Raw genomic sequence first — 12,957 nt, forward strand, 5'->3', positions numbered from 1 at the left:
CCAACATGGTTGAAATCAGCATTTCGCTCCCTTGTGCTCCTGGAAGTTCCGGATACATCAGAAAACCAAAAGCCATCCTGTCTGGAGATGCAGGTGATGATGTCATCATCACCTGCATCTCCAGATGTGTGTGTGGCTGACAGCTCCTTCCACCAGAGAGTTGCCCAATCACGCTGTAACAAACGAATCAAGTGATGCCGAAATAACGACGTCAGGACGGTGATTTGGACAAGGATTCATGATGTTTCCGATTTATCACCATGGCAACGAGCTCACGACTTTATAAAATGCAGGTTTTCTGAATGGAGTTTGACACGTGAATCTCTCGTCATCCACCCCGTCGCATTTGGGTCTTTCAACATTTTTACTTTTACTTTTTCGCATCAGAAATTCTTTTTGCTTTTGGTCTGAACGAGATAGCAATGATGTCATAGATCTCGTTCACCACGGCAACACATCATCCAGAAGATTCCTGGACGGAGAAGCGCAACGAACGATCACGCTGGAGCCGTCCCTCCAGCTGCCGACTGGCGTGTCCTCGGCTGATTATCTGCTGCATGTGATGAAGTGATGAGCAGCAGCGGATGCGTGGATGGACGGAGATCAGAGTGGACGTCCAGGCCGGGCAGCTGGGCGAGGAGGAGGAGGGGGAGGGGGAGGGGGAGGTGATTTTGTGGGCCAGTGAAGAAAGAAACAGATGGAAAAGAAAAAGAATCATGTTGCATAATCAAGCTGTTTATTTTCCTGCATGGAATGGTGAACACAAAAAAGATGCCGAGATGCATTTATAGTAGGGGCATCCTTTGGCTGCTATGTCATTGTCTCCTGCCTACAACTAAACTTTAAAATGCATAAAAAGGCTCGCTTCTCTCACAGCCTTCCTCAGAATGACCTAAATTTAGCTTCATCAACACTGATGCAACAAATGACCTTGAAAACATACAGTTTACTGGAACATCCATTTACAATGGTCATATCACCACAGCGCCCTGTACTTTTCAAGTACAGGAATATGCTCTACCATCAACAGAGGAAATGTCCTTAAATACATACAAAAAAGAAAGCAAAGAAAGAAAAAGAAAAAAGGAAACAGGAAAGTTCTCAACTTAAATCCAGTTCCCAGAAAACAACCCAAACCAGTTCTAGTAATGTGGCCTCGGTACAAACAATCAGAAAATTCACAACACTAGTTTTTCCTCATTTAATCAATGTTACAAAAGTCCTGCATTATAAAATAGGGCAGCATTAAAATCAGTGTAATTAATAAAACTATACAACATACAAACAGGTCTCCCAGTCGGGCCGCGGGGTCCCGCTGCTCTGCCCCCCTCCTGACAGAGCTACCTCATCACCGCCTCGCTCCGCCGCTGTACCAGAACTAAATTACACACACAAACACGAGAACAAAAACACGCTGCCCAAACTATTGCTTTTATATTCTTTTTCATTTTTCTTTCTTTAAAAAGGGTGCAATTTTGTCGTTGTCTTCCACTCACAGCCAGCAGTCGCTGATTAGATGCTCGGCTGTTTCACAAGCAGTTTTGTGACACTTCAGAAATGTCCGTGCAAGTTCTTTCTTTTATTCCCTTCGCTCATATTAAGCCCTGGAGGCTGGAAAGGGTTTCATACTTTTTAACTATTTAATTCATATTTAGTGCAGATAATTAAGGAAGTAATGCCCAACTCATGGCTAAAGGGTCGGCAAGGACACGGACAAAACGGACACTAGGAGGACACACACGACCCACAAGTGGAACTACAGAAGCATCACAGCCGACGGCACCGCTGCGCCGTCCCTTCAGCTCAATAGATGGACCGATCACGCATCAGGTAAACGATTCCTGACAGGAAAACCTCTGCCGAGCAGGGAGGGGCGTGGTTAGGATGCTGCGCGATGGACGAGAAGTTGGACTTGTTTAAGGCTCGTTTGTGACCAAAGAAGTAAAAATGATATCCGAATAGGAAAGAGACCCGAATACGGAAGGAGGGAGATTCCCCAAGTGATGGCGGCTCAGCTTGGCGAGGACATCACGGTGGGGTTGGCTTCATCATTTTTAAGGACCGACCATGGAGCACGACGCCAGTCACGTGCACGCCAACTTTGGTTGAAAGAAAAAAACCAAATTAAAAACACAAGATAAGACAACGCGAGTGCAAGCAGATATTGCATATTCATGTCCTCGTTGTTCACTTCCGGGGACAAAAGTAGCTCAAGACCAGACGGACGATGAAGACAGGAAGACCTGGAAATACACGGCTCTGCTGCTTGGAGACTCAGCAGACGGGAATCTCCTCCCGGCACACAGAGACAGAACACGCAGGCCGGTCGGAATACGGCCAGCTGGACTTCCGGGCCGGCTGGAGAGCAGCTATGAGCTCCGTCGGGATTCTGGCACCACGAGGTTAAGTGAAATGGGCCGGACGTGTTTGAACGCCACGACGGGAAGGTTCAGGATAAACTGAAGCGCCAAATGAAGAAATAAATTCTCCCAAGTTTTACATTGATTTCAAATCTTTTTAGGTTTTCTGTAACAACAACAGCTACAAGTTTTTGCCCGACAGAACCAATGAAAGCATTCGTTCCAGTGTGTGAGCGCCGTGACGGGGGCGGGGCTCCACCAGGGGATCATCATGTCAGCAACGGGATCCGATTCCCACAAACCTGAAGCAGAATTCCAGTGAACGATGTCACCTCCACAGGTTTGTGTTTTCCCGGTAGATTCGTGATCCGTCTTGAACCTGAACTGAAGCCAATCGGATTTTCGGAATAATCAGATTCATATTTGAATATGAAAAAATAAGAATCATTGATTTCAGCTGGTTAGCTCACTTGAACGTTTTATGCCAAAAAAACAAAACAAGCCAAAATAAAACAACGCCCTGACAAACTTCATCCAAACACAACCAAATAATCTCCCGATTTCGAGTGCTGCGTTCAGCACAACTGAGAGGTCGGCGAGAACAAAGTTCAAGAAAACCCAGCAGCCTGCAACTCGCCATCGCCTCAGAACGTCTCTGCCTGGCGTCACGGAGACGATGGCGGCGGCTTCGTCCTCACTGGGGAGAATTCACTGATATGAATGTGTTTGTTGACACTTGAGTGCATAGTTGGACGTGAACTGACACAATGTGAGGAGCTGCGAGCTTCCTGTCCTCCGCTGCTCACACTCGTGGTTCCAGCACCTTCTTCTGTCTTTTCCTTGGATTTTCTACCTGTTGGCGACTCGCCTGACGGGGACGTAGGTTTGTACGTCTGTGATTACAGCTGGAGGTGCGCGATGGAGCTGGAAAAGCTGCCTGCATGCAGCAAAAAGTATCAATTTGGCTCACCTAAGAGTGTTTTAGCTGAAAAATTCAACTTGTTAGCTTATCAGACGAGAACGGTTTGAGTCTGGATCTGCTTCACGCACCTTTTTAAGTCCACCGCCGTCGGTGGGAATCTGAATTATTGAGTTTGGCTGAAGATCAAACCAGTCAGAGATCAAGCCGGAGCGTTGGAACAGTCTCCAGGTGAAGACCTCTTGCAGCGCATGATCCTGAACCTGGACTAACACGGTGTCACGTGGCTTTCGTGAGACTAAACATCCTCAGACTCATTTCACTGAATTTCTTCTGTCCGTGTTGCCATCGGTTAGCGGCGATGGAGGCGGCCGCAGCTGTGAGGCAGCCGGACCTCCTACCACCGTGAGGTTGTGAGCGCTCCTCTGAAGATCACAGCCTCCCTCCCCAGCTTCAATGCTTCTGTTGTCTGGGGGGACGAGAGGATTCCAACGCTGCAACCTCTCCGGACGGTCGCTCAAGGCACATCGATGAGGAACAATTGTATTCGTGCAATTTGAAAACGCGAGCTAAGGATGAACACCTGGACACTGGAACCTGCTCCTGAAGGACAAGGAGGGATGAGGAGGGCAAGCAGAACTGAATGGAGAGATGGAGAGAAGCCAAGAGAGCTGGTAGTTTGTGAAGGAGGTCGAGTGATAGAGAACGGCCGTGACGACCAAATCATAGACGGCGGCTGGCGAGTGCCCGATGTTTACAATATCGTGTCTTTATCTCACTAACTACATCATCTATGGAAAAATTTGTCACTAACACTAGAACATGCAATTTTTTTATTCTTTTTCAATCTTTTTTACTTAAATTCACTTTTGTTTGACGCTGGATGGTCGTAAGAGTGTGTGTGTGTGTGTGTGTGTGTGTGTGTGTGTGTGTGTGTGTGTGTCTGCGTGGAGAATACACACACACACACTATATATATATATATATATATATATATATATATATATATATATATAGTGTGTGTGTGTGTATTCTCCACACACACACACACATGCACACACACACACTATATATATATATATATATAGTGTGTGTGTGTGTATTCTCCACACACACACACACATGCACACACACACACACTATATATATATATATATATATATATATATATATATATATAGTGTGTGTGTATTCTCCACACACACACACACACTATATATATATATATAAACACACACATACCTATATACGTACACACATACACGTGTGTGTGTGTGTGCGTGCGCGCGCGTGTGTGTTATAGCAAAGGAAATATAAAACTGAAGTGCTTCAAACGGTTCGTTGCATGTGAGCGCTCGTTGTCTGTTTGTTGGACGAAAGCTTCCAGAGTTCCGCCTCTTCATCTCAAAACCACACCCCCTGATTTCACACTTTTGGCCTATTGGCCAACTTGAGGAAATAAGTGCTTCTGATTGGTGAAGCCTCTATGAGACCCAACCAATCAAAGGGCAGCTCCATTACCTGGGCTACACCCCTTCAAGATTATCTCGCAAACAGAAACCAGAGAAAGTACAGTTAGCTTAAAATCTGCCTTCTCTGATTTTGCATGATGAGAATTATTTTTAAGTAAAACGATGTGCTCATTGAAATAAGTTAATCGTCTTCAAACAAAAGAGAAGAAGCTGCGAGAAATGCTTTAAAACATTGATTGTTTACGAAGGGCGTTATCTTTTTAAAGGGATTCTACCATGCTAACGCTAACAGTTTTACAAGATGAACCAACGACAAGGAATAAACAATAAAAGTGAAACAGCTCCCGTTCTCTCTCTCAAGGCTTCAACGCTGCGTCGCAAACTTTTGTACCCCAATATTTTAGAGTCCCAGAGGTGTGAGCGGACTAGGAAGAAAAATATATATTTAGATATACTTTTCAACAACAAGCTATCTTACAAAGAGTTTCATCTATCCAACAGCTAGCCAACAAAATTGCACTTTCCTCATGATCAATATTCCACCGCTTCATCTCCGTCCTGTCTGCCTGCTTCACTTCCTGCCGTCTCAGCGTGGAGCGTCGCCCGGCCGGTGGCGGGGGGGCGGAGGGCGAGGAAGCTGAAATGACGGCTAAGAGAGAAAAATCAATGAAGTCATGAAGCCAAAAACCTCCCCGCCCCATAATCAAGCTCGGATCCACCAGGTGCTGACGCTTCGCATCAACAAACCCGCCTTTACAGCCCCTCCCACCTGCCCCCCCAACCAAACCCCTCCTTGGGTAGTTTGTGTTGTTACTGCAGAGCAGGACGGCGCTGGCGCCCCACACCACCTCCTGGTCCGGACCGCTCTCTCCATTCAGCTCTGATCCATGTCCTTGGAGAGAGCCGTCGTCAGTGACCCCCTGGGGGGGGGGGGGGGGTTCCCGGGAGGTGTGTCAGGGTTGAGGCGGGGAATTAGCTGGTGGTATCTGAACCAGGTAACACCTCCCCTCCGCCAGCTGAGGCGCAAACCATCTGAACCCCAACAGGGAGGGCTGGTGGGGGGCGGGGCATCGTACCACTGCAAGGATGCACACGCTGCAAAGGATGATGGGACAGTTTGTCGATTCTCCAGAAAGGGAAGCGCTGTGATTCAGTAAAAAAACTGAGGCTCATATTCCGAGGGATTTCTTAACGGGTCAGCCCGCTCTGGTTTGGGGGCGGGGCCTGGCACTCTGTAAGGACGTCCTTTGATAAATTTACAGGTTGGGTGTCGAACACCGGGGGGAGGGGGTGCGTTTGATCCGCTGTAGCCATGCTGATACTGCCAAGACTGGCGCTGGTGGGGGCGGAGTCAGGCGCAGAGGATAAGGAGAGGAGCTGTTGGGCGGGGCTCCCTGTTGCAGCTGGCATCAAAGGTGAAGGAGGGGCTGCAGCCATCAGTCATACAGGTAGATGGCGGGGGAGGGGCTCTCGAGTCCTTATCCTAGGTACCACTGTGGAGGAAGACAGAACCTGATGTGAAGTGGAACCTCAGATGCTCTGCTGTCCTGCTGTTACAACCGACACCTGAACGCACCACAGCACAACAACTGAACAACGTTAATATCTGATATTAAAGGACTTTTGTTCTTGCAAGATTTGAAGTGAATCAAACAACAACAACAACAACAGAGTTTGGTAAAGTTTAGTTCCCAGGACGGATCTTTGTTCTCCGCTTGCAGAACCCAGTCTGGCTTCGTTTTCAGGTCTGGGAAAACCTCAAACACATGACACTGCTCCCTGTTTCTGTTGGGAGTTTATGATACATTCTACCTCCAAGCTCTGTGTGTGTGTGTGAGTGTGTGTGTGAGTGTGTGTGTGTGTGTGTGTGTGAGAGTGTGTGTGAGAGTGTGTGTATGAGTGTGTGTGTGTAATCCATCTCTGATCGTCCATTATCGATCGCTAAAGGTGCATCGTTCACGTTTCATGAATCTCTCCCTCTTCTTGCTCGCTGCCCCCACCAAGTTCAAGTTCATCCCCACGTTACATCATGTCTGGTTGCTAGGGACAACCAGACGGCCCGGGACGTGACCACCATTGCCAAGGCAACCGCATCGTCTCCCCCATCCTTCCCTGCCCCTCCTCCCTCCTTCCTTTACTTCCCTCCTCTCTTTTCCTGCCCCCCCACCCTCTTAAGCACACACTCGAGAAAAATTACCTGCAATTTAGAAGTTATGTTTTTGAATATTGGTTGTAAGGTGAAAGTTTTCATCAAGTGCATGGAAGTAGATGTGTGTGTGTGTGTGTGTGTGTGTGTGTGTGTGTGTGTGTGTGTGTGTGTGTGTGTGTGTGTGTGTGTTGCTCTCAGATCTCACATGCACCGTACCGGTTGTGGTTGTTTTTTGTGCACGTGTGAGTGAATGTATGTGCATCTGTGTATTGGCATGCGTGCATGCGTCTGTGTGTGTGTGTGTGTGTGTGTGTGTGTGTGTGTGTGTGTGTGTGTGTGTGTGCTGTAGTGACAGAGGAGAAGACTGGAAGGTTAGTTTTTAATCAATACAAACTTGCTGATGCTGGGACTTTTCTTCCTCGCTCACTCTCCCCTGTGTCTCTCTATGTCTCTCAGCCGCTCGCTCACTCGCTGCACTGCAGCTCCTCCCTCTGTCCTGAGAAGACTTGCCGAGGATGAAACTCTTGCTGTGTGTGTGTGTGTGTGTGTGTGTGTGTGTGTGTGTGTGAGAGAGAGCAGCAGGTATTCCTCTTGCTGTGAGGACATAAATCTGTTTCTACTGTCCCACTGCAGGGACGCGCCCGCCTCAGGGACAAAAAGTAAAGTAAATCAGTGAATTTAGGGAGTGGACTTGAGAGGTCTCCAGGAATTAGTCAGTGCAATGTCCTCCGGAGTGGTGGAAACACTAGTGTGCGCGCGCGCGTGTGTGTGTGTGTGTGCAGGCCGATGCTGACGGCTGTGATTCAGACTGTAGCTCCCCGTCTCAGAGCCACAGACGATGACAGTGATGGTGGACACATAACAATATCGCCATGGAACGGCTTCAACAAATTTTAGATTCACTGACGTCTGACACAAATCTGCCCTGAAGCAAAGACTTGGTTCCATTCGCGTAGAGATGGACAGAGCGGCGTTCCAGCTGCGGCCGTTAATACGTTCACCTGTTTCAATGACCAATGTGCTCGCACGATGCTTGTTGGTCAAAATCAAGATGGCTGACACCTGGACAGAAGAATATTGGAGGAACATCCGCTTCTGTGCGACTCGGACCCTAACAAAAACATTAAGAAACTTTGATAAAGACAATCGAGCTGGCAGCACGCTACGCCGAGATGTTGCTATGGAAACAACACACCTTCCAACTGTGAAGCCACATGACCTGAAGCAGCTGTGACATAAGCACAGATGCTGAAGCTGAGCGTGAATCCAACATCAACAAGAGCGCCCTCTTCAGAGGAAGTGAAGAATCAAGAGGAATTAAGAGTCAGGTTCCAATGTTCGTCGAGCTTTGTGCTCGTCTGAGCGGCGTGCCTCTGATCCCTCGCATGCGTGCTGAGTCAGGAAATCAGATTCTAAATAAGACACAGACTGCCAGGGGCGGCCCGGTGGAGCAGTGGTCCTCCCTGTGGCCCCCAGCAAGAAGGTTGTGGGTGGAGCAGTGGTCCTCACTGTGGCCCCCCAGCAAGAAGGTTGTGGGTGGAGCCCCGGCTGCAGCACGGGGTCTTTCTGGGTGAGTCTCCATGTTCTCCCTGTTCCTGCTGGGTTCTCTCTGGTACTCCAGCTTCCTCCACAGTCCAAAGACATCAAGAGGGACCAGGTTAATCCAGACTCTAAATTGACCGTAGGCGTGGCTGGGAGAGCCAATGGTTGTCTGTCTCTATGTGTTGGCCCTGCCATGGACTGGTGACCTGTCCATGGTGAACCCCGCCTCTCACCTGAAGGCTGCTGGGATAGGCTCCACCCCCCGCGACCCTTAATGTGTAGGAATAAGAGGAAGATGACGATGGATGGATGGACACAGACTACCAGGTGCTGTCATCAGTGACTTCATCAGCCAGTGTAAGCCCCGCCCTCCACGCGCCTACAGCAAACCAAACTCCACTAATATCTTTGACTGATTACTGTGTCAACACCCGCGTGCACATTTACACGCCTCAGTATCGACTTAGAATTTTTTAATTGCAAGTTTTTTTTTGTTTGAATGTAAAATAAAATAAGATTTCCTTGAACAAAAGCAGAGTTCACATCCCACAAAACACCTGGGGGAGAGAGACTCTCTCTGTACACGTGTGGATGTTGCTCGCCCAGATCTGAGCTGTGTCAGCACATCTCCAACGCACACGTGCACACACACACACACACACACACACACACACAAAATCATATTTCCTAACCTTAAACAAACCCTTAAACTTGGTGAATTACATTGCAAAGACTCCACAGTCCCCACAATACCAGGAACGCACCTGTTTTGTGTGTGTGTGAGTGTTGGCACAATAAGGTGCCCACAACCTCCCTCCATCTTTGTCTCCACAGGCAACCGCCAGCGTCACCGATGGCAACCACCACGCTGACCCTGGTGGGCATGATGCCTACTCTCACACAAAGCCACTGCCATCTGCCCCCCACTTCCCCCAAAATCTATAGACACACACACACACACACACACACACACACACACACACACACACACACACACACACAGGAATGCACAGACTGTCCAGTTGGTCACCATGGCGATGAGAGGCGGGAGTGTTTACTGTACTGTCCCAGGGCTTGCCCGCCCTGAGAGAAGACTAATGTCGACCGCCCAGGGTGACTTTTGTTCCTGTTTTAAGAGTGTGTGTGTGTGTGTGTGTGTGTGTGTGTGTGTGTGTGTCCTGAGGTCATGCTTAAATGCAGCTCTCCCTGTAAATCCAAACAGACGTGAGTGTTCCTATACTTCTGGGCCTTCTCTCAGAACCGTCTTACATTTATAAAATCAAAATACTCGACAGCTCGAGCGATGAACTGGTACACGGTCACCCCCCCGCGTGTACTCGGCCTATGATATGTAAGAGAATATACAGCTGCTGGGAGAACGTGGTGGTAGAACAGTTCTGATGTGATTAGAACTCCAGTCAGAAAACACACAGGCTGTTCCCTCGTCATCTTGTACAAAGACCAGACGAAGCAGGAAGCTGCGTTTCATCCGTTGATGTCAAAGGTAAAAAAACAACACAACGTTTCATAAAGGAAGTACTTCCTGAAGCTAAAGTAATCTACTCAGTCCAGTTACTTGAGTAGATGGATGTAGTTCCATTCCTCCTGTGAGAACCAGACAGGAAGTTAACGTCACTTTAATTACGCAGTGGAGCCAAGAGAGAGGGGCCCCACAGAGAACCAGACCATCCTAGAGGATCCCAGGAGGGTGTGTGTGTGTGTTTGTGTGCGTGTGTTTGTGTGTGTTTGTGTGTGTATGTGTGTGTGTGTTACCTGTGGCTGCTGAGGGATGTTAAAGCCGGGGTCTCTGGGTCCAACGCTGACGAAACGCTGGGCTGGAGATGTGGTGGGGGTGGAGTAGGCTGAGGACACACACGCGAATGCACGTGCACACACACACGCACGCACGCACACACAGGAAGTGAATACTTCAAATGGAAATCAACTGTAATATCTTTAATATTTCTTAACTTTCCAGTCAAAATTTCCATAAATGATTCGTCCCACTTTGGTCCTTTCCATCTCAACACGTTCAGGAAGACGCACAACTTCACATCCAGTTCAAGATCAGACGACTTCAGTGGCTCAGGAACGACTTCCTGTCGGGCTTTTGCACCGAGATTGATTGAATTTGTCTGTTTTCACGAACAAAACATTTTTGCGATGAGTGCGTTCGTCCTTTTCTGCTCACGAACCACTTGGGGCTCAACCCATGGATCTTTTGGGTAGCTGAGGAGCTGAGCCGCCGTCAGCTGTGGCTGTTCATCAAACCAACACATTCCAGTGGTGTGTGCTAGCCTAGCTTAGCACAACTACAAGTCGCCCGCTGACACACATTCAAAGTTTGCAAGTTTTAAAAACATTTCTGAACAATATCTAGGACAGAGTGACACATGAGTGATGCTCCACTGTGTTTCCAGGATAAAACCCTAAAAACAGAAACAACAAATATCGACGTGTTGTTGACGGGTGGAAGCAGGATTAAAGGGTTTGGCATCAGCTGCGTCTGTTTGTGCCAAATGGAAGAATCCTTACAGCCTGAAGTCAAATTTAATCCAAAGAAGATTATGAATCATGTCTTTAGATTCTGAAGTCACATTAATTATTAATAATTCAAACTTTTAGTTATGTCTTCCATTGTTGAGATGGAGTTACTGCCCCCAGGACTGCGCCATCTCTGCACTCACTGGGTGAGGTGGGTGAGTTGCCTCCCCCCTCAGCGGAGGAGGTGGAAGGTGGCTTGGCGTCGACAGGCAGCGGGACAGGACGGGCCATCGGGGGAGGCGGAGGGGGAGGCAGCATGGGCGTCGGCAGGAAAGGGTTGTGGACCTTTCCCTGGGAGCTACCATTAGGCTGATGAGAGGGGGGCAACGTTAAATAATGACAACACACAAGCAAACATCAACATGTTGTACACACAGATGACAACGTGTATGTATGTGTGTGTGTGTGTGTGTGTGTGTGTGTGTGGGGGGGGGGGTGTGTGGACAGGATGCAGGAGGATTACCTGAGTTTCCCCACATTTGTACAGTTTGTGACACGTTCCTTCATCTAAATGCATCAGAACGTTTTGTGATTGTGTAACTTTGCTCGTCCGCCCCCTCCAGCAGGTTCCTTCCATTTTGTATCCGTTAAAGTTTTTTTCCCCAGTAGAATCGGGGTCAGAGGTCAGAGGGTGTTAACCTTGTATGGATTTTTAAAGCCTCTAAAGGCAACCTGGGATTTGGGATTGTGGGGCTCCATAAATCTACGGTGTATGAATAGTGTTATGAAGGACTGATGGCTGGTCATTCTCTCGGCGCGCGTTACCGCTCATGTCTCCGCTCGTGTGACGAATCAGAGAGCGAGCTGGGCGATGCGCGTGCTGTGGGGTAACCAGCGACAGAAGGCCGCGGACTTTTGGTGCGGCGTAACGAAAAGGAGTTGCCTGGGTGTTTCATTGTTGTACAGGAGTTGTGTGCGTTCAAATACCCAACCACACATACATTCACCAGCATTCCTATGTGCCTGTTTATCTCCAATAAACCTTATTTCAAGTGGACATCTTCTACTGCGTTTTTATTGGATGCACCACAGCGGCTTCTAAGTCATTTGTGACCAGTAGATAGTCTCTCCAAACAAATAGAATTTGTCCCTTTAGATTTTTTTACCTTTTGTGTCTGCAGACATTTGAACATTTTTGATATTGATATAAAGTTCTGAACTTATTAAAAACAACTAACATGTTGCTATGAAGCACTTTCCTAGGTACTGATAACTGCATTACAAGGGAGGAAAATAAATTCAAACATGTTTCAAAAAAATTGTTTTAAAAAAATGATTATAATCCACTGTTTTTCACCAAATGTTACCAATATTGTAAGATCAAGATTTGATTGAAAAAAACCCTCCATTTTTGTGGGGATCACCCAGGTGCTGATGTTGTAATACTCACTACGACCACAAGGGGCTGCAGTAAACGACGCCCTCATCTATCGTTCAGCTTAAGCAGTGGAGGCCAAAGTCCACAAGCCGCCCTCTGAGGCAGAGACGCCCCTGGTCAATCATTGCTCTGGTACTCTGGGAAGGTTGCAGGAGAACTTGCTTGTAAAAGTGCATCAACGCACGCCAAGTTACAGAACCGACACAAACGCAACTGAACTGACGGCGAACTGAATCCCAACCGCTGACTGACTCCTGCACAGAAGTAACGAGGACGTCTGACACAGGCAGTGGAGAGACAGGAACATGTCTCCAGACAAATACTCCAAAAATGTACAGTACTCAGGACAAAAGTAAAGCTCCACTCTTCTGTCCCGCCGCAGCGGCTGATGACATCAGAACTCCAGTCAGAAAACAGGCATTTTTAAAGCTGTTTGCTTGTCACCTTGAGAACATGTGACGAAGCGTCAACTATTAGTTTGTACCAATCAATCAACCTTTTTGTGATCTGGTGATTGGAATTAATCACAGTGATGGATCAGACTCAGACCTGAAGGCTACGGAGCCGCGACAGCAGCCATGACAGGAAGTTAC

At 47.9% G+C, this 12,957-nt stretch overlaps 1 protein-coding gene across 1 annotated transcript in view; it reads right to left on the reverse strand.

The window, feature by feature from the left end:
- Positions 1–4,465: 4,465 nt before the first annotated feature.
- The window catches only part of nfia (nuclear factor I/A), a 172,231-nt gene continuing 163,739 nt past the window's right edge, over positions 4,466–12,957 (reverse strand). The window contains exons 10-12 of the mRNA XM_086224309.1: positions 11,130–11,295; positions 10,216–10,304; positions 4,466–6,244 (exon numbers count right to left, since the gene is read on the reverse strand). Of these exons, the coding sequence (XP_086080435.1) occupies positions 6,230–6,244; positions 10,216–10,304; positions 11,130–11,295 (270 nt within the window). The 3' untranslated portion in view covers positions 4,466–6,229. The remainder of the gene's footprint in view (positions 6,245–10,215; positions 10,305–11,129; positions 11,296–12,957) is intronic.

Source organism: Aulostomus chinensis, chromosome 14 (assembly GCF_037954235.1).
Source record: "Aulostomus chinensis isolate RoL2024-O1b breed Wild chromosome 14, RoL_Achi_v1.0, whole genome shotgun sequence".
In the NCBI taxonomy this organism is placed as follows: Eukaryota; Metazoa; Chordata; class Actinopteri; order Syngnathiformes; family Aulostomidae; genus Aulostomus; species Aulostomus chinensis.